General features: G+C 62.0%; 2 protein-coding genes across 6 annotated transcripts; one reads left to right on the forward strand and one right to left on the reverse strand.

Annotated features, from left to right (window-relative positions):
- Nucleotides 1-1,280: 1,280 nt before the first annotated feature.
- Nucleotides 1,281-6,592, reverse strand: RNF112 (ring finger protein 112). Of its 4 annotated transcripts, none has more exons than XM_084861518.1 (14): nucleotides 5,717-6,592; nucleotides 5,541-5,581; nucleotides 4,573-4,774; nucleotides 4,103-4,306; nucleotides 3,805-3,927; nucleotides 3,549-3,653; nucleotides 3,130-3,180; nucleotides 2,674-2,883; nucleotides 2,455-2,569; nucleotides 2,169-2,335; nucleotides 2,040-2,093; nucleotides 1,891-1,965; nucleotides 1,510-1,779; nucleotides 1,281-1,368 (listed from the first exon to the last, which is right to left on the reverse strand). In XM_084861518.1, exons 1-14 carry the CDS (start codon nucleotides 6,107-6,109, stop codon nucleotides 1,309-1,311), a joined length of 2,070 nt encoding a protein of 689 aa, XP_084717644.1. In that variant the 5' UTR covers nucleotides 6,110-6,592; the 3' UTR covers nucleotides 1,281-1,308. The 4 variants fall into 4 exon arrangements, with proteins under 4 accessions (XP_084717644.1, XP_084717643.1, XP_084717641.1 ...); XM_084861517.1 differs by having other exon boundaries at nucleotides 1,287-1,779; nucleotides 2,674-2,748; nucleotides 2,827-2,883; XM_084861515.1 differs by having other exon boundaries at nucleotides 1,287-1,965; nucleotides 2,674-2,748; nucleotides 2,827-2,883.
- Nucleotides 5,974-8,035, forward strand: LOC311610389 (uncharacterized protein). 2 transcript variants are annotated; one of them, XM_084861588.1, is made up of 3 exons: nucleotides 6,634-6,765; nucleotides 6,859-7,091; nucleotides 7,328-8,035. In XM_084861588.1, the coding sequence occupies exons 1-3, from the start codon at nucleotides 6,651-6,653 to the stop codon at nucleotides 7,883-7,885; spliced, it is 906 nt and encodes a 301-aa protein (XP_084717714.1). In that variant the 5' UTR covers nucleotides 6,634-6,650; the 3' UTR covers nucleotides 7,886-8,035. The 2 variants fall into 2 exon arrangements, 1 of the variants encoding a protein (XP_084717714.1); XR_014792956.1 differs by lacking the exons at nucleotides 6,634-6,765; nucleotides 7,328-8,035 and adding an exon at nucleotides 5,974-6,051 and having other exon boundaries at nucleotides 6,859-7,114.
- Nucleotides 8,036-22,524: the final 14,489 nt, after the last annotated feature.

Below are 22,524 nucleotides of genomic sequence, written 5' to 3' on the forward strand. Positions count from 1 at the left end.
GGGAGAGCTGGAGGGGGCTCTGTTTTGCTGCCAGCGGCTGGGGAGCCTCAGCTGAACCTTCCCCTCTCTGCGTTTGCATCTGTGAAAGGCGGGTTCGGGCCCCTGCGGCGACTCTGACCCGCCTGGCCCCACGGAAGTGGCCTGGGCCGCCCTCTCTCCGCCGCGTTAGCAAGGACCTCCCACAGTCCTCGTCTCCTGCCAGGACAGGCGGCGGCCCCCGAGCACAGGCCACCCGAGCACAGAGAGCCGGGAGCGGACAGGTCTGTGGCCTGACCCCCACAGCCCCCTCCCCGGCGGGGCCTCGGACACGCAGGCCCCGATCTCTCACGTCCGTGCGCCTCCTCCCGCCCAGGAGTCCCCAGTGGAGCTCCGGTCACTCCTCCTGCCCAAGCCCCTGGGGCTGGAGAGCCGTTTCTCTGACTGGCTGGGAAGCGAACGTTCAAGCACACGTTTTATTTGTGAATAACGTGCCCATCGGCTTTTTACAGTCAAAAGCAAGCCTTCCTGTGGGACCTCCTGGCCCGGGGAGGGCCGGGCCCTCGGGCCCCGTGGGGCTGCACCAGGCTCCTGCTGGCACGGCGCAGAGGGTCCTCCCGAGGCCGGTGGGCAGGGAGAGGCGTGCTCCCGGCCGGAGCGCGAGGACTCGCAGAGGCTCCGGCCATCTGTGCGGCGCGGACGTGGTCTCGGGGGTCCATCAGCCCGGCGCCGGGATGGCATCCGCACGCGGCACAGGCACGCGGCACCTGAGCGGCGTGGACAGGGCACAGCCCCGAGGCCTCGCTCCGGGCCCGCGGCCGATGCCCTGGGGGTCAGGACTGGGGACACCCCCGTCCCGCTGGCAGCTTGGGAGCAGGCCCGGGACAGGCTTCTCCTCTGCCCCCGACACGGGGCCTCCCTGCTCTCTCCTCCCCAGCCCCCTTCAGTGCTCCCCGATACTGATCACCAAGGTCACTGAACCAGCTGCCCCATCTGAAAGGACAAGCCCTCCCCCCACCCCCGGAGGTCCAGCTCGCTCAGCTTCCAGCCGCCAGGGTGAACCAGAGCAAACAGCGTGGGGACACGGGGCAGGCTTATCTGGGCCAATGGCCAGTGAGCAATGCTGCAACCGAAACAGCCCTACCTCCCGCTCACCACCCAGCCTGCTCCTGCCCCGGCCCCTCCCGGCCCCGGGTTCTTCAGCTCAGCCAGCCACCGGATCTGGCACTCACTCAGGCGGGGTGGGACATGGGGGTCCGGGGAACCCCCCCTTCCCTCCCGCCTCCTCCCTCCGCCTCCATCCTCCCTCCTCTTCCTGTCTGGGGGGGCCCCTCACTCCGCCCCGAGCAGCGGCTCTCGGTCCCCCGCCTGCAGCCGCTCTTCCTCCTCCCCCTCCAGGCAGCCCAGGGCGGCAGCCAGCCCCGCGCCCACGCCACCCCCCACCACGGCGGCCCCCGTGGCCCCCACCGCGGCTCCGGCGGCCACCATCCCGGCCTCCGCGGCCAGCGCCGCCGCGGCCATGCCCGCGCCCACCACGCCGCCCGCCAGGCCCATGAGCCCGGCGCCCAGGGCCCCGCCCACGGCGGCCAGGTGCCCGCAGAAGCGCACGGTGTAGGCGTCCATGAAGGCGCGGGCCTGGGCCTGCAGCTCGGCCTCCAGCGCCTCCAGGGCCCGCGCCCTCCCCGGGCCCCGCAGGGCCGCGGCGTGGCGGGCCAGGACCGCGTCCTTCTGCGCCCACAGCAGGCTCCTCATGGTGTCCGGCAGCACCCGGAGCGCCGAGAAGATGCGCTTGGTGGCCGCGTCCTGTGGGGAGAGAGGGCTCCCTGAGCAGCGGACCTGAGAGCCTCCCCAGGGCCGCCTGCGGGGACACCCGCCCCCCGCGCTCCCCTCCCCGCCCCCCGCAGGCTGCCTCACCTGCTGCCGCACGAACTCCTTGAACTCCTGCTTGGCGGCCTCCACAGTCCGCAGGTCCTGCAGCTGGGCGGCCATCTGTCCACAGGAAGGCCAGCTGCCTCTCCTTCCTCCGCCCCCCACCGCCCCCCGGCCCCCAGGGAGCTCCGTACCTCCTCCGGAGAGCCAAAGCCGGGCCCCGGCCGCCCCATCCAGCCCGAGAGGTTCTGGGGAATATGGGAAATGTGAGGGCCTCGGGGAGGGAGGGCGGGCCTGTCCCGGTCTCTGGGGAGATGTCGCACCTTGATCTCCTGAGCCAGCTGCTGCCCGGTGAGCAGGCGCCCGTCCCCCCGGGCCACGGGGCGCCCCTCGCTCCCGCAGCCCTGGCTGCGGCTCTTGGCGAGCTGGGGGGCCGCGCTCAGCACCTCGGCGACGTAGGCCCGCAGCGGGCAGGCGGCGGCGTCTGGGCCTGCGGGGACGCTCGCTGAGGACGGGCTGCGGGAGGAGGGGGCTCCGAGGCGGGGGCGCTGGCAGTGAGGGGCCGGTCACCAGGAGGGCGGCCGGGGCCTCTGCCGCCCGGACACTCACCGCCCGGGCTCCCGCGGTCTCTGCCGGCCCGCGGCAGCCTCGGCGCAGGCAGGAGGCAGCGGCGGGCCTGCCTCCCTCGCAGCAGCTCCCGGACCCGGGGGTACTTGCCAGATTCCTGAGAGACGGAGGGCATGGCTGCGCGGGGGTCCGGCCCCGCCCTGGCTGCCCTACGGGACCCCCGCCTCTGCCGCCGCCCCGCACCCCTCCCTCCGCACTCACCCGGAGGGCGTCCCCCACGGGCCCCCGCCCGGCCGGGCTGGGGTGGGGTGAGTCTCGGACGAGGAGGTCCAGGCGCTGGAAGAGAAGGGCTCCTGACACCAGCAGCCCGCGCGCGGGCCCGCGGCTGCGTGACGCGTCCAGAGCGGGTCTCACCTGGATGGGCACCATCCCGCAGTGCCTGCCCATCACCTCAGCCACGTGGACAAACATCTAGAGGCAACGAGGGCACAGCTGGGGCCACGCCAGGTCCGCGCCTCCGTCCCCGGGGCCCACAGCACGCTCCCAGCCTCCCCGCTCCCACCAGCTGTCTCGGGCTTCCTCCTCTGCCTCGAACCCGCCACGCCTGCAGACCCTGGGAGGCCAGGTGAGAACTGGAGGCGCCTGGTTCCGGCTGGCCCAGCCCTCTAGCCTCATGGTGGGCAGGGGCGGCAGCACCCAACGCCGGTGAGTCCTCACCTCCAGGTATTCGAGGTCTGTGTCCTCCAGCTCCCGGGACGTGTGGAGGATCTGGAACAGGGGACACATGGGAGAGGGCCTGCCAGGGCAGGGGTCCAGGGAGGTCCCCGGAGGGGGAGCCCCCGGTCTGGCTGTGGGTCTCGGGGCCTTGGAGGCCCAGCCCGGGGGTCTGCGCAGCCTGAGGGGGGGGGGGGAGGGGAGACGGGAGGCAGGCGGGATGACCCTGAACTGCAACTGCCCCAGGACTTCAGCCTCCTTCAGAACAAGCAATGCTCCCACCTTCACCAACGGGGGGCATCCTTTCCTGGCAGGGCACCCCCGAATCCGCAGAGACCCTGTGCACAAAGCCTGGCTCTGTGACGCACCGGCTCTGAGGGCCGGACCCAGCGGGGTGCCAGGGCCCGGGCCCCGCGCCTCACCTGATAGGAGCTCAGCATCATGATGAGGGCGCACAGCTTGGTCCTGGTCTCCGGGCTCAGCTCCGGGCTCATGGCGTCCCCAGTGTCCACCAGAAACACAGCCACCTGTGCCGGGGTCAGACCGAGGGCAGCCTGCCTCCCTTCCTCCCAACGCCTGCACCCCACCCAGCGCCTGCACCCACCCCATCTCCCCGTTCCCCTTCCCCTCCCCTCCCCTCCCCTCCCCTCCCCTCCCGGACCCCCGGGCCTCCCTCACCTGCTGGCCCTCCTTCCCCAGCAGGAAGGGCTGGCTCCACATGCGCACGCCCCTGTCCGGGCTGTCGGCGCCCCATCTGCACCCCCGCAGGGCGCCCCCTCCGCTCGGCCAGCCCTCTGCCTCCTGCTGGCAGAGGAGGGCGTCAGGGTGCGCCCAGCCGCTCCGCCCGAAGCCGCGACCCTACACCCCAGGCCACCAGGCCCCGCGCCCCCCGGCCCCCCGGCCCCCTGTCCTGGCCCCCCCCCGACCCCCCGGCCCCGCGCCCACCCCGGCCCCCCGGCCCCGGCCCCGCGCCCACCGGGCCAGGCAGCGCCTGCAGCAGGCGGCGGAGGAGCAGGGCCTTCCCGGGGCGCGGCGCGCCCAGCACGGCGAGCAGGCAGACGGGCGTGTCGCGGGCCAGTGGGTGCTTCAGGCCGCGGCTCACGGCGCCCATCCTGAGCAGCGGGCCGCCCCCCGCGCCCACGCGCGCCAGCAGCAGCGGCTCCGGGCCCGCGCCGCGCTCCTGCGGGAGAGGCCGGTCAGTGCCCGAGGCGGAGGGGCCCGGAGCGGACCCCCAGAGAGGACACCCGAGCGGACCCCCCCCCCGGAGCGGACCCCCTAGAGGACCCCCAAGAGGACCCCTGGAGCGGACCCCCCGCGGAGCGGACACTCCCGAGCAGACCCCCGGCTGAGCGCATCCATCCCCCACTTCGCACCGACCCCAGGAACAGGCCGCAGCCCCCGCGCCCGACAGGCTCCCGCGCCCCCCTCCCCCAGGGCCCGGCCCACCTGCAGGGCGGGCGGCGGCCTCCGCAGCAGGCGCCCCATCTTCTCTTCCAGGCCCCGCAGGCCCCTCCGCCGGCCCCTGCGGCGCGGGGGGCACCGGTCCCGCGTGGGCCTCTCCGGGCAGAGGGCGCAGGCAGGCGGCTCCATGGGCGCCCCGGGCCCGGACCCCAGGCCCCGCTCCAGCCTGGGGGGCGGCGTGTGGGACCTGGGGGGGTGCAGACGGGTCATCTGAGAGCCGCATGGGGGGCGGGGACTCAGGGTCAGGACCGCGGGCGCCCCCCCCCCCTCACCCCCATCCGACTGCTCCCGCATCTCCAGCAGGCGAGAGCTGATGCGATGGTGCTCTGGGCACTGCTCCTGCACCCCACCCAGCGCCTGCACCCCATCAGTGCCTGTACCCCAGCAGCGCCTGCACCCCATCTGGCGCCTGCACCCCACCCATCATCTGCACCCCACCCCTCCCAGCGCCTGCACCCCATAAGCGCCTGCACCCCATAAGCGCCTGGACCCCACCCCACCCAGCGCCTGCACCCCACCTAGTGCTTGGGCTCCAGGGAGGAGTCAGGGCCGCCTCAGGAGTGAGCCCTCTGCAGCCTCCTGACCCCCACCCATCATCTGCACCCCACCCCTCCCAGCGCCTGCACCCCATAAGCGCCTGCACCCCACCCCACCCAGCGCCTGCACCCCACCTAGTGCTTGGGCTCCAGGGAGGAGTCAGGGCCGCCTCAGGAGTGAGCCCTCTGCAGTCTCCTGACCCCCGAGGGGGACTCCTAGGGAGGAGCTGAGGTGGTGGGGTGAGGCCTGGTTCTCAGGTGCCCCACACTCCCCTTCTGGAGCTCCAATCGCCTCCCTGCAGCACCGCCATTTCCGGCAGCACCTGCTCCGGACCCGGCAGGTCCAACCCAGAGCTCCCCCCGCCTCCCGGACAGCCGGCCCAGGCCCACACCCACACCAGCAGGCCCGCCGCTTACCAACTGTTGCCGCTGTTTCCCATGAGGCTCTGCTTTCTCTCCTTGGAAGTAACAACAGAACCGTTATTCAGAGAAGGGGTTTTCACGGCCTCGCCATCGCCCCCTGCGCTCCACCCCGTCTCCAGGGAGCCCCGTCCCACCCCACTCCTTCCTCCATGTCTTAGGAGAGGACTTGCCTGTTTGCCAAACCGGTGACAAAAGGAAATGACTGAGAAGGCGGGCCTGGGCATGGGAGGCTGGGCGTAGGGCTGGTCCGGAGGCTGAGGGCGGAGGCCCAGAGAGCCGGTGAGGCCGCGTGGGGATGGATGGGCTGCGCGAGGCAGGCGGAGGGCGTAAGGGGTGGTCGAGGAGCCAAGCCAGAGCTGAGAACTGGATGTGAGGTCGGTGGGAAGAGGAGCTGTCTCTGGACTCGCCGGGGAGGAGGCAGGGTGCGGGAACAGGCCCAGCGGAGGGAGGGACCGGCCGGGCTCTGAGTCCCTGGCAGAGGCTGGGATGCAGGCAGCAGGCAGTGGTGAGTCACCATGGAGACGGAAAAGATAAGGGCAGGAGGGGGAGGGTGCTTGCTCCATTTTCCCATCAGACCTCACTTGAAACACACACGCCGAGCTCACACCGCAGGGACTTCCAGAGAAGGCGGCGCCGCCCGGCTCTGGCCCACGTGCGGGCCGATCACACCCCCAGGGAGCAGCCCGGCCGCTCGGGCCGCTGCGTGGACAGCAGGGTGGAAGGACAGGGCAGGGGGAGGCTCAGCAGAGCCCCAGCCCAGGCCGGGCACCTGGAGGGCTCACTGTGGGCACAGGGAGAGCGGGCAGAGGGCACAGCCCCTGCTGGGAGCCTGTGCCCCTGGAGGGAGGCCTGGGCTGCCCCGGGCTCCCAGGAGAACCCTGTCCAGGAGGCCGCTGTGGCGGTCAGGCAGGGACGCCCCTGTGTCCTCTGTCCACAGGCCGGTGAGCGCATCCTCTCCCCAGAGGAAGCTGGGACAGAAACCAATCGGGAGCCGAAAACCAGGGTGCAGGCTTTACCAGGGAAAGGGCTGCTGGCTGCCTCGCAGGGGAGAGGAACGCACCTCTCGGGGGGAGGGATGGGTGGATGGGGCTTAGAGTGCTCAGCATGCGCCGATTGGCGGCTCCATGTGCGGTCCTACAGGGGCAGGGCTCAGGCATCTGGCAGGGGCAGATGGTGGTTCAGTGCACAGTCCGTATAAGGTGCCTGGTCAGGTGCTCAGGTACGTCCAGGCCACAGGTCACGTCATCGCCCATCAGCTGGGGGAAGGGAGGGTCTATCAGAAACCTGATGAAAAAATGATTCTAAACTGCAGAAAGGAAACGTCAGGATCAAGGTAGTGCCCGCTTAACCCAGTGTCTGCTGCCGCCACCACCGTGTCCTCCGGAGAGGGGACCACCACCACAGTGTCCTCCAGAGACCGCCACCAGCGTGTCCTCCGGAGAGGGGACCGCCACCACGTGTCCTCCGGAGAGGAGACCGCCACCACGTGTCCTCCGGAGAGGAGACCGCCACCACGTGTCCTCCGGAGAGGAGACCGCCACCACAGTGTCCTCCGGAGAGGGGACCGCCACCACGTGTCCTTCGGAGAGAGGACCGCCACCACCGTGTCCTCCGGAGAGGGGACCGCCACCACGTGTCCTTCGGAGAGAGGACCGCCACCACCGTGTCCTCCGGAGAGGGGACCGCCACCACCGTGTCCTCCGGAGAGGGGACCGCCCACCGTGTCCTCCAAAGACAAGACCGCCACCACGTGTCCTCCGGAGAGGGGACCGCCACCACAGTGTCCTCCGGAGAGGGGACCGCCACCACCGTGTCCTCCGGGGAGGGGACCGCCACCACCGTGTCCTCCGGAGAGGGGACCGCCACCACCGTGTCCTCCGGAGAGGAGACCGCCACCACGTGTCCTTCGGAGAGGGGACCACCACCACAGTGTCCTCCAGAGACCGCCACCAGCGTGTCCTCCGGAGAGGAGACCGCCACCACGTGTCCTTCGGAGAGGGGACCGCCACCACAGTGTCCTCCGGAGAGGGGACCGCCACCACGTGTCCTTCGGAGAGAGGACCGCCACCACCGTGTCCTCCGGGGAGGGGACCGCCACCACCGTGTCCTCCGGGGAGGGGACCGCCACCACCGTGTCCTCCGGGGAGGGGACCGCCACCACGTGTCCTCCGGAGAGGGGACCGCCACCACGTGTCCTCCGGAGAGGGGACCGCCACCACCGTGTCCTCCGGGACCGCCATCATGTCCTCTCGGAACCGCGGCCGCACCATGAAGGCAGAACCGGTCTCGGTGCCTCGGAGCCAGCAGGCATTTGTACACCAGGAAGTGCCAAGCACTGAGCTAGGTTCTGGAACATCAGGGTGACCAAAACAGGAAACTCGGTTAATGTTTCTACACAATAAGTACAGGTTCTTACCAAATTCAACCTTGTAAATATTATGTAAATCCTCCTTTAAAAATTCATGGCAACCGCCAATTCCTGTGGCAGCTCCTGCTGAGCTCCCTCTGACATGGAGGAAGAGCTCCCGGTCACCGGGCCGGGCCACGGCCAGTGCTGCCCTGGCCCCGCACCGGCCTCGCCGCCCGGGTCCCCCGCACCGGCCTCGCCCCCGGCGTCCCCCGCACCGGCCTCGCCCCCCGGGTCCCCCGCACCGGCCTCGCCCCCCGGGTCCCCCGCACCGGCCTCGCCCCCCGGGTCCCCCGCACCGGCCTCGCCCCCCGGGTCCCCCGCACCGGCCTCGCCCCCCGGGTCCCCCGCACCCGCCTCGCCCCCGGCGTCCCCCGCACCGGCCTCGCCCCCGGCGTCCCCCGCACCGGCCTCGCCCCCCGGGTCCCCCGCACCGGCCTCGCCCCCCGGGTCCCCCGCACCCGCCTCGCCCCCGGCGTCCCCCGCACCGGCCTCGCCCCCGGCGTCCCCCGCACCGGCCTCCCCGCCCGGCGTCCCCCGCACCCGCCTCGCCCCCCGGGTCCCCCGCACCGGCCTCGCCCCCGGCGTCCCCCGCACCGGCCTCGCCCCTGGCAGGGAAGGAAGCGCCCTGCTCGCTAACACGGTGAGGGCCCACGCAGGCTCTCCGTGGGCCCTGAGCCACCCAGGCTCATGGGAAAGGAGAGGCCACAGCGAGCCGGCCCCGCCCTGCAGGTGGACAGGTTGGTGCTGGGGCTGAGGGGTGACTCCGGTGAGAAGGGAGCGGACAGGGAGGGGCGGGCAGGGTGGTCCTGGCGTCAGGAGCTGGAGCTGCGGGGCTGAGTTAATTCAGTCTTTATTTCACCCCTGTGCCCACTGGTCCCCCGCCGCCATCGGGCTCCTCCCCCACCCCCATCCCCACCCCCGAGGGACCAGCTGGGCCAGGAGGAGGTGTCCGTGAAGTCACTTTTGGAGAAACCAGCGTCGGAGCCCAAACCCAGCCTCTCAGCCCGGACCTGTTCTGTGGAGGCTCCGGAGCCCCTGACACAGGCACACACACGCCTCACACAGCCTCCCATGTAACACACACCTGCGTGTGGAAAACGCTCCCACCCGACTCCGCGCACACACCCTCACCACTCTCTCCTCCCTGTACCCCCACGCCCTCACACTCACGCACACTCACACATGAGCTCACACCTACTCCCATAGGCAAACACAGGCCACACACGCCTGCTCACGGCGCCATTCCAAGCACATACATGAACTCACCCTCATCAACACAGACCACGAGGAGGCACTGTATTCCAGATGAGGAAACTGAGGCTGGAGCGGTTAAATCACTCATCCCAGATCTGTCAATGGCAGAGCGGAACCCATGCCCAGGCACTCAGGCCCCATGCCAGGCTTTTAAATCACTACACTCTATGGTTTTCTTTTCTTATATTTTATTGACTTTTTTACAGAGGGGAAGGGAGAGGGATAGAGAGCTAGAAACATCGATGAGAGAGAAACATCAACCAGCTGCCTCTTGCAACACCCCCTACTGGGGATGTGCCCTCAACCAAGGTACATGCCCTTGATCGGAATCGAACCCGGGACCCTTCAGTCTGCAGGCCGACGCTCTATCCACTGAGCCATATCCTTGGGTGGCAGATCATGTCCCTGTGCTGACAGCGTGGAGAAGTTTGTGTCTTACTGCGGCTCAGCCCCTTGGCTGGACGGGGGCAGAAGACTGTGCAGAAGCAGGCACTGCATTCGGGGTGGTCCTGAGCCAGTTTTCGGGGTGGCCTTGGGCAAAGCGGCCTCGGTCTCCTGCATGTGCTGGAGGGGCTCACAGGACCAGAAACCCTTCTGCCGGAGTCCTGCTCCCCTCTTCTCCCCTCCCGGCCCAGCAGCTGCCGGCCAGCAGCGCCTCCCCCTGCTCCTGGGAGCTGCCCAGGGCAGGCCACACGGGGGCGCACAGCCCGGGCCGCTGCGGCTCTCCAGCCCTGTGCCCTCTCCCGGAGGACCGCTCCCACGGCCTCCACCCACCTGCCCGGGCACTTCCTGCCGGGTGAGGGCCTGGGCAAATGGAGGAAGCAAGCCCAGACGTGGGACCCTGGGGCTGAGGTGGCCCCTCTGCCATCACCCCCCTGAGCCAGCAGCACGGTGGGCTTCTTCTCCCCAAGGCTCCCCCACCCAGCCGGAGCTCGCCTCCCCGCCCGCCCTGCCTCTCCCCAGTGCCCAGCCCCCTCTGCCATGGCCGCGGCCGAGGGCGGCCTTCCCTCTCTCCCAGAGCCTCTTCCTCCACCGTGGTCTGCGGAGTGCCGGTGCTGCTCTCAGACCGGGAAGCTGCGGAGGTCTCTAGGGCAGCCAGTGGGGTTTCCCAGGACAGCCCCTGCTCCCTGGGCAGGATGTGCCCTGTGCTGACTCCACCCGCGGCGCCCCTATGCCTGCCAGGCGAGTGAGTCCGCCAGCCACCGTCCATTCTTCCATCTCTCACTGCTCACACGCCTGCCCACCCCGTTACCTATTTGTATACGGATCCATCCATATTACAGACTTTTAAATTGATTTTCAGAGGGGGACCATGGGGGAGAGAGAGACATCAATGTGACAGAGACATAGCAGTCAGTCACCTCTTAAGTGTACCCAGACTAGGGATCAAACCCACCACCTGGGTCCGTGCCCTGACCAGGAATCGAACCTACAACCTTCTGGTGCCCAGGATGATGCTCCAGCCAATGGAGCCATGCGGGCCAGTCCCTAGGACACACGTGTAGGGAGCAGTGTGCACCAGGCCGTGCCTGCGGGGCTGGGTGGTGGCTCGGGCTCCTCCAGCCGGCGAGGGGGTCAGGCAGGTCCCGGTGAGAGCGCTCGGGGAGGGCAGAGAGAGGGGTGGAGGGACCGCAGGCACCGCATCGGTCTGGGCACCTGCGCAGGGACTCCCACAGCAGTGGCCACGCTCAGCCTGGAAAACGGGCGCGTTGTCCGGTGGAGGCTGCGGGTGAGGAAACATTCCAGCGGGAAGACCCCCCTGGGCAGACCCGGAGGGCCAGACACCGAGCGGCTGGTGAGGGGCGGCACCGCCAGGCGGCCCAGGCCTGAGGCACCATCGCAGGCTCTGCCCTCAGCCCTGCCGGCTCAGGAGGAGGCCCAGGGTGCGGTCAGGTACGGGCTGCGGGCTGCAGGCCCAGCGGCCATTTGCTGAGTGTAATGAAGAAAACAGAGGAGCCGCAGTGAGACATGGCTGCAGGGAGCGGGCTACGGAGGCAGAGACATGGCTGCAGGGAGCGGGCTACGGAGGCAGAGACATGGCTGCAGGGAGCGGGCTACGGAGGCAGGGTCAGGTGGAATGTACCTGCCGGTGGCACCACAGGATGGGGAGGCGGAGGGGAGGCGAGGCCAGTGGTGGGCATCCTTCTGGAGAGGCACACTGCCCAGCCGGCCGGGGGGCCCGTGGCTGTTGGCACCAGCCCCCCCCCCTCCCGCTTCATCTCCCCCAGATCAGAATCTAGACGTGGCTGCAGACCCTCCCCTGCTCTGTGCCACCCTTCCCGACGCCCATGCTGCCCACCAGCCTGGAGCACCCTCCGGAGCCAGGGAGCGGAGCGCCGGCCAGCTGGCACCGTTGGCACCCCCCACGCTGCAGACTCTGCCCAGCTGGGCCCAGGCCCTGGCCCTCCGGAGTGAGAGGCAGAGACTCACAGCTGGACACAGGCGGGCAGCCAACCCAAACCGCGGCCGCCGCGAAGGCTGTCCTCAGCGTGGGCACCGGGCCCGCAGGAGGCTGTCCTCAGCGTGGGCACCGGGCCCCGCAGGAGGCTGTCCTCAGCCGTGGGCACCGGGCCCGCAGGAGGCTGTCCTCAGCCGTGGGCACCGGGCCCGCAGGAGGCTGTCCTCAGCCGTGGGCACCGGGCCCCGCAGGAGGCTGTCCTCAGCCATGGGCACCGGCCCCGCAGGAGGCTGTCCTCAGCCGTGGGCACCGGCCCCGCAGGAGGCTGTCCTCAGCCGTGGGCACCGGACCCCGCAGAAGGCTGTCCTCAGCGTGGGCACCGGACCCCGCAGAAGGCTGTCCTCAGCACGTGGGGCGCCGGGCAGCACCCTCAAACCCCGTCCCGCCCGCTCCCAGGCAGAGTGGCCGCTCACTGACAGAAGCCCGTGCCCTCATAGCACTGTGCCCACGTCCCCCCACTCCTGCCGTGGCTCTCAGCCTCCCCCAAAGCCTGACCCCCTTTTCTTGGTCAAAAGCCAGGAGACTCCCACAGAAGCAGGATCTCTGGGAGCACACAGGAACGAGGACAGACGCCCACAGGAACCACCGCCCGCTGGTGCCGCTGACATGCTGATCACGCGCTCACTGGGCTCCTCAGGGTCCAAAGGGGGGCCGAGGGCACCCAGGGACGCACAACCACGCCCGTCTTCCCCTCTCCTCTCCCTCCCCCCCCCCTCTCTCTCACACACACACACACACACACACACACACACACATGGTTCTCCTTCCTCTCGCAAAGCCCAGGCCAACTGCCCCCCTCCCGGCCCCTCAGCCCGGGCTGGGCGGAGGCGGCCTTGTCCGGCACCAGCGTGTTTGCTGCCGGCGGCCTGCGGGGCGCTGGCCGAGGTCAGGAGCGGACGTTGCCGCTGACCCCGAGGTCAGCCAGGAGCTGCCAGCTGCAGCTGCTCCGCTTTCCGACGCGTCTGGTGCAGGAGAGCAGGAGCCGGCACCGGTCCGGGCGGCCGTGCGGCCTCAGCTCCGGACCACAGGGAGGGAAGCAGCTGCGGGCGGAGCAGCCACAGGCACAGGCTCAGGCCCAGGCTGCCCCTCCAGCCCGCCCGCCCCCGTCCAGGGCCACAGAGTGAGCACCGTGAGTGCTGCCCGGCAGGCGCCCGAGCACCCGGGCTGCGGTGGCCGTGGGAAGACGAAGGACAAGTCCGCTCCCTGGTGGACACACCGAGGGCCTCCCCATGGGGGGCACGGTGGCGGCTGCTCCCCGCTCCTGAAGCCTGGACGGTAGCTGCCACCGGGAGGCGCCGGAGAGGGGAGGCTGAGGCTGGGGCCGCCATGCAACCTCAGGAGCAGCCCGGGGTCCAGAACTGACTGCGGCACCTGGAGATGCCAGTGAGACAAACAGAAAGCCTCACCCCCTCCCAAGCCTTCCCCCTCCCCCTCCCCCTCCCCCACCACCCCTCTCCCAAACCTCCCCCCTCCCCCTCCCCCTCCACCCCCACCACCCGCCCCCTCCCAAGCCTCCCCCTCCCCCTCCCCCTCCACCACCACCACCGTTCCCCTTCCAAGCCTGCTCTCTCTAGCCAAGGAGCCAGGAGAGGGAAAGTCTGGCAAGACAGCGAACTCCTGGACAATGAGTATTCTACTGCGGCCAGACCCTCAGAGGCAGCCACCCCCTCCCGGCCCGCAGACTGCGGGCCCGCCCCCCCCTCCCGCTCAGGATGTATGAGAGGAGGCCCAGGAGGAGCGCCTGACCTTCCTCAGCCAGAAACAAGCTCTCCCCCACCCCAAGTGCCAGCGGCGGTCCCAGGGGAGCCAAAGCCGGAGCCTGGCAGCGGGCCCGGGGATGCGGCGAGGCAGGAGGAGAACCTGCGCTCCCTGCTCCCTCCGGGCACAGGGCGGCGCGGCCCTGCCAGAGGGGCGCCCGGGGAGCCAGCGAAGACACAACACGCTTAAGCAGAATCAGCGTCTCCGAACATAACTCAGCACTGCCCAGATGGTGTTTGAAAAACCACTCATCCTACGGGGAACTTGGAAGGCCTCACACGGACGCCCACGCCGATGACAGAGGCGTCAGCGCTGACAGCGACGCGCCGTGATGGATGTCCAGACTGCATTACGAACACACAGAGACCGACGAAAACAGGGCCAGCCTCAGCAAAACAATAAACACTGCAGAACCGCCGGGTGGAGAGTTATAACGGAAGTACAACTGAAGCAGAATGTTTAGTGGAGGGCTCAGAACGGAGGGGGCAGCGGAAAATACCAGCAACTTGGGAGGCGAAACAATCGAAATACCCCATGTGACAACAGAAAGAAAAGTGGTGGGGGACGGACGGGGGAGCCTCCGGCCTGCGGAGCTGTGACACACGATCCCAGAAGGGGGCACAGGGAGGAAGGGCAGGGAAAGCACTCAGAGAAATAATGGCTGAAACGCCCCAAATCTGACAAGAGACGTAAACCTGCAGACTAATGAAGATGAGCAAGCCACAGGCAGGCAACCCAAAGAGTTCAAGGCAAGATGCATCGTAACTAGACTTTGAGAACTAAAGATAATGTATGTAAAGCAGCCAGAAAAAAAACAACATTTCATCTCCGCAGAAAACGTTTCAAACGACGCATATTTCTCTTCAAAATCCACGGCGGCCAGAGCTGAAGCCGGTTTGGCTCAGTGGTAGAGCGTCGGTCTGCGGACTGAAAGGTCCCAGGTTCAATTCCGGTCAAGGGCATGTACATTGGTTGCGGGCACATCCCCGGTAGGGGGTGTGCAAGAGTCAGCTGGCCAATGTTTCTCTCTCATCGATGTTTCTAGCTCTCTATCTCTCTCTTCCTCTCTGTTAAAAATATATATAAAATAAAATTTAAAAAAATCCACGGCGGCCAGAACGAAGTGGCACAATGTCTTCCAGGAAAAAGATCTCCAGGGTCAACGTGATTTCCTCTGAGAATCTACCAACTTTTAAAGAAGAATCAACGTGATTTCTATACAATTTCTCCCAGAAAAATGGAAGGAAGAGGAAACACTTCCCAACTTACTTATAAACCTAGTACTGCCTTATACCAAAACAAAAGAAATTCTAAAAAAATAAATACCCAAACCAATAGATGCAGGAGTCCTTAGCAAAATATCAGCAAATAGAAACCAGCAGAGTGAAAAAAAGAATTAAACACCGTGACAAAGTGGATACAAAACAAGAAATGACTGAAAGGTAGAGAGAAGATCAGTAAGACTTCATAATCCATGGGTGAAAAACTGGCCCAGTGCTTGAAAATCAATCAGTGCATCCCATCATATGAACAGACTAAAGAAAACACACACATAATATCAGTTGGAGCAGAACAACTATTTTTAAAAATTCAATATCCATTAATTTTTTTTTTTTTTTTAAACAAACACCTCTTAGAAGAATAGGGAAGCTACTTCTGCTTGACAAAGAGCATCTGCAGCCAACATTACACTCACACTTCCCTAAGCGCGAGGCACAGTGTCTGCTCTCGCTGCTCTTGCTCGGCAGAGCACTGGACGTCCTAACCAGTGCAATAGGCAAGAAAAGGAAATAAAAGGCAGACAAGAAAGGATGAAGTAAATCTGTCTTTGCAGATGACATGACTGTCAATGTAGAAAATCCCAGGAGATTCACAAAAAACACCTATAAACTCGTAGGAGGAATTAGTGAGTTTGGCAAGGTCAGTTGGAAGCAAGAAGCATGTACAAAGATCGATTCTATTTCTATATACTAGCAATGAACACATGGACACTGCAATTAAAAATGCAATACTTTAATAATATCTGCGTGTTTACAACACTAAAAAATATTTACTTTTTGGTATTTATTTTGTATTTTGTAGCCATTTTGTAATTGTTTGTAATCTAACAAGCCACATGCACAATTTGTATGCTGAAAATTACACAACTCTGACAAAAGAATCAAAGATCTAAATAAATGGAGAGACATACCATATTCATAAATTGGAAGATTCAAGATAGTAAAGATGTTGAGCAATTCTCCCCAAACTGATATACAAATTTAATGCAATTTCTATCAAAATCCCAATAAGATATTTTTGTACATATATCAAGATTATTCTAAAATTTATATGGAAAGGCAGGGGGACTAGGATAGTGAAAACTTTTTTTAAAAAAAGAAGAAGAAATGAGGTAAATTAGTTTACCCAACTTGAAGACGTGATACAGCTGCAATGATCAGGACTGTGTGGTGCTGGCAGAGGGACAGACACATAGGTCAATGGAACAGAGAGAGAGCCCAGCGACAGACCCACATAAATACCCTAAATACCCCAATGACTTTCTTTTCAGAGAGATGGGGGTGAGGGGGGGAGTGGAGGGAGCTGCATTGATCAGATGGGTCCTGCGTGCACCCTGACCAGGGATCAAACCACAGCCTGGGTAGGTGCCCTGACTAGGAACTGAACCTGCCGCCTCTTATGTATGGATGATGCTCCAAACAGCTGAGCCACACTGACCCAACTGCCTTTTGACAAAGATATAAAAATAATTCAGTGTAGGAAAGACGGCCTTTTCAATAAATGATGCCACAGCAATATTGGATATCTATAGACAACAACAACAATAATAATAATAGTAACTTTAACTTAAGCCTCACCCTTTTATACAAATTAACTCAAAATGGATCACCAACCCAATTGTAAAATTATAAAACTTTTAGGGGGAAAAATAGAAAATCTTTGGGACACAGAACTAGGCAAAAAGTTGTTAGACGTGACACCAAAAGCGGAATCCACAGAGAAGCTGATAAATAAGGCAATCAGTGTAAGATGTCTGCTCTGTGAAAGGCCAGCCTGCGGAGAGGGTAAAAGGCTCGTCACTCACCGTGAGGGAGAAAATACCTGCAAACCACGCATCTGACACAAACTGCTCTCCCGAACATGTGAAGATCCCTCAAGCCGAGACCGGTTTGGCTCAGTGGATAGAGCGTCGGCTTGGGGACTGAAGGGTCCTGGGTTCGATTCCAGTCAAGGGCATGTACCTTGGTTGCGGGCATATCCCCAGTGGGGGGTGTGCAGGAGGCGGCTGATAGATGACTCTCTCTCATCGATGTTTCTAGCTCTCTGTCTCTCTCCCTTCCTCTCTGTACAAAATCAATAAAATATATAATAAATAAATAAATAAATAAATAAGATGTCTACTCTAGGCTGTACCTTAAAAAAAAAAAAAAAAAAAAAAAAAAAGATCCCTCAAAACCTGGCAGAGGAAAAGCAAGCCATTCGTTACAGCATGGGCACAGACAGGACCAGACATACCTCTGAGAAGGATGCCCCCAGCCCAGTGTTTAGAGCACATTCTCAACTCACCTCTATCAAGTCCGCAGTGAAATGAGGAAGGAGCGCCCAGGCCAAACCTCTCCTGCCAGTGGCCGTGTTGTGTGTTTGAAATGTGGTCACTTTAAAATGGCAATGCAGTTTGGAGTCAGCCTTATCCTCGAACATCTTTTTTTTTTTTTTTTTAAATATATTTTATTGATTTTTTACAGAGAGGAAGGGAGAAGGATAGAGAGCTAGAAACATCGATGAGAGAGAATCATCGATCAGCTGCCTCCTGCACACCCCTTACCGGGGATGTGCCTGCAACCAATGCACATGCCCTTGACCGGAATTGAACCCGGGACCCTTCAGTCCACAGACTGAAGCTCTATCCACTGAGCCAAACTGGTTTCGGCTCCTCGAACATCTTTTGATGACATCACATGGTGGTGTCATCTTAATGTATCTGAAAAAGCTTCATTCTTGTGAGTCATGTCAATGTGCACAATGTACACAGTGGTCCTTAGAGCTTTTGCCTTAAAGTTTTTGTAATAAACTACCCTTTGATTTCGATAAAAGAAAATAAATGACGATGTCAAATGCTGGCAAAGACATGGAGAAACAATGTAAAATGGTACAACCACTCTGGGCAATGGTTTGGCAGTTTCATAAAAAAACTGAACATGCAGCTACCATACAACCCAGTAGCTGCACTCCTGGGCATTTGTCTCAGAGAAATAAAGAATTAAGTTCACACAAAAGCCTGCACACAGATGTTTATAGCAGCTCCATTCACCACAGCCCCAAACTGGAAGCAACCCAGATGTCCTTCAATAAGCAAATGATCAAACCACGTGGTGCATGAACATGTGGAATACCCCTTACCGGTCACAAGGAATGACATGTTGACGCACCTGATATGGTTGAATCTCCAGAGAATTTTGTTGAGTGAGAAAGCCGGTCCCAAAAGGTTATAAGTTGTATGATGTCATTTACATGACATTCTTGAAGGACAACATCATACAAACAGGAGCTGGGTGGTGGCTGGGAGGTTGGGCTTGGGGGCGGGGCTTGGGGAGGATGTAGCTGGAGAAGGCAGCAGGAGGGTCCCTGTGAGCTCAGCTGTCTGCATGCATGTCCGTTTCCTGTGATATTGAACTAGTTCTACAAGACACCCGCACTGGGAAAACTGGTACAAGATTCATGGATCTCTCTGTGTTATTTCCTACAACCGCATGTGACTCTAACTGGAAAATAAAAATTAAAAAAATTAAAGTGTGTCCCTTCCTGCTTCAAATTCTCCAAGGGTGTTGTGGTGCCGGCCTAAACGTCTCTCCATCGCGCCCCCCCAACCCCCCCATGCACACGTTCTCTCCCTCCCTCCTCGTCCTCCCTCCCTCCCTCCCCGGCAGGGCGTGGGAGGCTGCCCAGCCTGGGCCACACTTACTCATCCTCCAGGTCTCTGCGTGGATCCCCCGCCCCCACGAGGCCTTCCTTGAACCTCCAGGTGGGGGGGATCCCCACTCCTCTCCCAGCAGACACCCCTCAAGGGACCACACACCAGACTCTGCCCTCGGTCCCCACGGTGACCCTCGGACCTGCACGCAGGCTGGCGGCACTGAGTGTGTAGGGGGGACCCAGGACAAGCCCCTGCAGTAGCCGGTGTTGAGGTGCCCTGTTTGGGGCACCAGGTGGCACTCTGCACCAGCTGCAGTCACCCTGGCCAGGGAGGCCCAGGGGCTTGAGCACAGAAAGGTCAGGTCAGTCTCTGGCAGGGCACCTGCCCAGGTTTAATCCCTAGGGAGATGCATGTGGAAGGCAACCGATCCTGTTTCTCTTTTACGTCGATGTCTCTCTCCCCCTCCCTCCCCGCACCCGTGCCTCGCCAACATCTGTGGGGAGCGAGGGGGACGTCCACAGGAGACAGAGCCCTGGATGTTCACGGGGCTTTAGTCCTAACAACCAAACTGAAACAACCAAAAGCCACTTCTGGCACATTCAGCTTTATCTGAAATGCCAAGGGTCAGAGTCCCAGCCCCAATAGGCATGACCATTCTCCATAAGAGCCAAGATCACCCCAGCCAGCCAGGGAAGACCTCAGAGGCCACAGGACACTGGGGTGGCAATGCCAGGCTGGATCAGGGAGACCCGGGGCCTTGGGGCCCACAGGCAGCCTGGATGGCACACCCCTCCGCACCCGCCTGGCCCCTGCCTGCCTGGCTCTGGGCAAGTGCCTTGTGTGCCCTCCAAGGCCGGCAGTGGGGCGGGGTGGGGGGGCATTAAAGCTGACTTTGGACTTTCTCATCCTGGTCAGGCTCCTCTTTGGCTCATAACCATCCCTCTCGGCAGGAAAAGGAAGAACCTGCTCTTGGTGCTACCTCAGGCAGGAGCCAGGTTTTAGTCTGTTTTGTTTTTTTAAAATATATATATTTTATTTTTATTGATTTTTTACAGAGAGGAAGAGAGAGGGATAGAGAGTTAGAAACATCGATGAGAGAGAAACATCAATCAGCTGCCTCTTGCACACCCACTACTGGGGATGTGCCCGCAGCCAATGTACATGCTCTTGACCGGAATCGAACCTGGGACCTTTCAGTCCGCAGGCCGACGCTCTATCCACTGAGCCAAACCGGTTCCGGCCCAGGTTTTAGCCTTGGTGCAGCCAGACTGATCCAGCCACGAATGTCCTCAGACTCCTCACCACCTTCCTCCACCTTTCATAACTCCAACAAAGCCCTTCCCACGTCACAAGGCCCCGAAGACTCGGCTCCCCTCCTCTCCGAGTCTCCGCTGTCCCCCTTGTCCTGCTGCTCCGCACCCCAATGGCTCAGAGTCCCTCCAGCATGTGGGCCACTGCCGCCTGGGGCCTGAGTAAACTGCTCTCCACCCAAATGTCCTCACAGCTCCCTCCCTCCCTCCCTTCGGGCTTCCCTCCTTCCCTCCCTCCCTCCCTCCCTCCCTCCCTTAGGGTCTCCCCTCCTCCTCCTCCCCCTCCTCCCCCTCCTCCCCCTCCTCCCCTCTTCCTCCCCTCCTCACGTAGCCCTGCTCTTTCCTTTCTGTTTTGCTTGTTTGGTGAGCACCTCCATCGGGCTGTGCTGCTGGTCTGTTCTGGTCTGTTCACAGAACACGCCGCAGCCACAGGGAGGCACCGCGCTGGGCCCACACAGACCCCAACAGGTCCCAGAACCTCCTCCCGACCCTGACAAACCAGGAGCAGGCATTTAACCAGGGAGAGTGCTGGCGAGGCCCTGGCCCTGTCTGCCTGAGGCTCCAGCACCACCGGCTGGACTGCACACACTGCGGCCCCGCGTCTCTGTGTCCCGTCCCTCCACTCCGCAGGAGCAGCCTCGGAGGGCGGCTTCGGGGCTCAGCCCGTCTCCATCGTCTCCATCGGGCAGGACAGCCCTCTGGAGCCCTGCGTGGAGCCCCTCACTAGCAGGGCTGGGGACACACCTCTCCCCTCGAGTGCTCTCCCTCCTGGGAGTCCCCCAAGTCCCTGCCGGGCCTCCTCCCCTCACTGGAGGAGGAGCCCGGGGCTGTCCTCGGCCACTCCGGGCTTCTGGGCTTTTGGAACAAAACCCATGACCTTGGCAGGAAAGGAAGGCAGACTCAGCTGTTCTGTTTGTTTTTAAGACACTTTCATGAAGGGACTAGTGAGTGTGGGCATCAAGGAACCCAGCCCAGTGTGAGGCACCCTGGGACGAGCAGGGGGAAGGGAAGAGGCCAGTGAGGGGTGACAGCAGCCGCTATAATGGGGAGGCCCAGCCATCACCAAAGCTGCAGACTGGGTAGGTCGGGAGCTAGTGAGAACCACCCTAGCCTCTCTCTTCTCCCATCTCTGGCCAGGGCCTCCCAGTGGCCACATCCAGCCAAAAGCTGGGGCCCTGGGAGCCGAGTGATGCCCTGGGCACAGAGCAGGTCAGAGCAAGGTGCAGGGAGGGGAGGCAAGGGACCCAAGCAAGGCCAACAGGAAGGGGTGCCCCCAAAGTGTCCCAGCGAAGTCCGAGCTGTGAGCATCACCTGTGTGACTGGGAGAACGGGCACAACCAACCCATCACCAGGAGGGCTCAGAGCCAAGCTCAGGCCTGCAGCCAAAGCCAGCACTTGCAAAGTCACCCCCAACCAGCCCGAGGCCCTAGACCCCAGACGCTCCAGAAGCATGGATTTTTCATGCCCCTGCTTCTCTAACCAACACCTCCCAAAATGAAGCCGAGGGCAAGGCATTTGACTGGCACCAAGGTCAGTGCCAGCAACCAAACTTAAAGAAAGTCTGGGAGAACAAGCACCCCACATTCCAATTAGGGGGAAACCACAAAGCTGGGGAAAGGTTTCCCAGGCTGGGTAGCCAGCAATGCCCACAGATAACTTTTCAAAGCCAGTGTCCTTCCCACAGTATTTCCAGACTGGGAACGATGGCAAAAATTAGACATTTTTGGGGTCTAGCAATCTGAATCTGTGCCATTAACCTAATACACATTCCTATTAGCCTATAGTCTAGTCTCTGCCCCTTTAATTGCCTGGGCCTGCAAGACCTGTTTACTCCCATCTTAGAGAGGCCATAAGCCATCCCCGGACAGAGTTATCAGTGCTGGGCCAGGCCAGGCCTTTGGTTGATTTCTCAAGGCCACAGCACATAGGTCTCTCAAAGAACTTGCAAAGGGGACCAAAAACACCCTTATTTGGGAGACAAAGAACTGGAAAAAGTAATAATAGAAAAAGCTTCCACCATGTTTTTGCCCAGAAAGTTGAAAGACATTTTTCTCTGGGCCCATGCATCATCATCATCATCATCATTATAATAACAATAATAATAATAAAGTGTAACTCCATTTCTCTAAGCATTGCTTGGTTTTTCTCCAGTCTTCTGTAACAGGATCCTGGCCCCTGACCTTGGTACATGTCACCAAATTTCTCTTCCCAATGCTCATTCACATGTCGCCCAGTGAGCAGACCACTTAGCAGCAACCACATATATTTAAAAAAAAAACTAATAGGCAAGTCCCGGCTGGCATGGCTCAGTGGTTGAGCATTGACCTGTGAACCAGGTCACAGTTCAATTCCTGGTCAGGACACATGGCCGGGTTGTGGGAGTGTGCAGGAGGCAGCTGATCAAGGATTCTCTCTCACCATTGATGTTTCTATCTCTCCCTCTCCCTTCCTCTCTGAAATCAATAAAAACATGTTTTTAAAAAATAAAATACTTAAAAGAACATTAATAGGCAAAATAAGGTCGATATCTCATTGCTTAATTTTTCTTCCTTTTCTGGTTCCTTTATTAGTTGTATTCTGCAAAAGCCTTTGATACTTGGCTTAGATCACATTTTTGTTTCAATGGCCGATTTTTCATGATTTCCCTTTTGTAGCCGGTGCTAAAATCAGCTGGCATTTGCACTTGGTTTCCATTCAGCAGTGGGAACAGGAAAAAGAGCCTTAAACTAGATCCACATTTCTTTCGCTTGCACGTGAAACAGGCCTAGAGGTCAGGCCAGAGCTGGCCCTGGGCCGCTCCACGGCGCTGGCAGGACCCGCGCCTCTGGACACCGGCCAGCACCCCGCCCTCCACGTCTAAGGCGGCAGCTGGC

This window comes from Pipistrellus hanaki (genome assembly GCF_964339955.1).
Source record: "Pipistrellus hanaki genome assembly, chromosome: 16".
NCBI lineage: Eukaryota > Metazoa > Chordata > Mammalia > Chiroptera > Vespertilionidae > Pipistrellus > Pipistrellus hanaki.

Bases quoted from the DNA above. Each gene is read 5' to 3' on its own strand.
- RNF112 (XM_084861515.1), bottom strand. From the start codon at position 6,109: ATGGAGCAAGCACCCTCCCCCTCCTGCCCTTATCTTTTCCGTCTCCAT. The intron at 2,884-3,129 runs GTGAGGACTCAC...CGTTGCCTCTAG, and splicing joins CAGACCTCGAATACCTGGAG to ATGTTTGTCCACGTGGCTGA. The intron at 1,966-2,039 runs GTACGGAGCTCC...TCCTGTGGACAG, and splicing joins GCTTTGGCTCTCCGGAGGAG to ATGGCCGCCCAGCTGCAGGA.
- LOC311610389 (XM_084861588.1), top strand. From the start codon at position 6,651: ATGCGCCGATTGGCGGCTCCATGTGCGGTCCTACAGGGGCAGGGCTCA. The intron at 6,766-6,858 runs GTACGTCCAGGC...TCTAAACTGCAG, and splicing joins GTGCCTGGTCAGGTGCTCAG to AAAGGAAACGTCAGGATCAA. The intron at 7,092-7,327 runs GTGTCCTCCGGA...CCGCCACCACAG, and splicing joins GAGAGGAGACCGCCACCACA to TGTCCTCCGGAGAGGGGACC.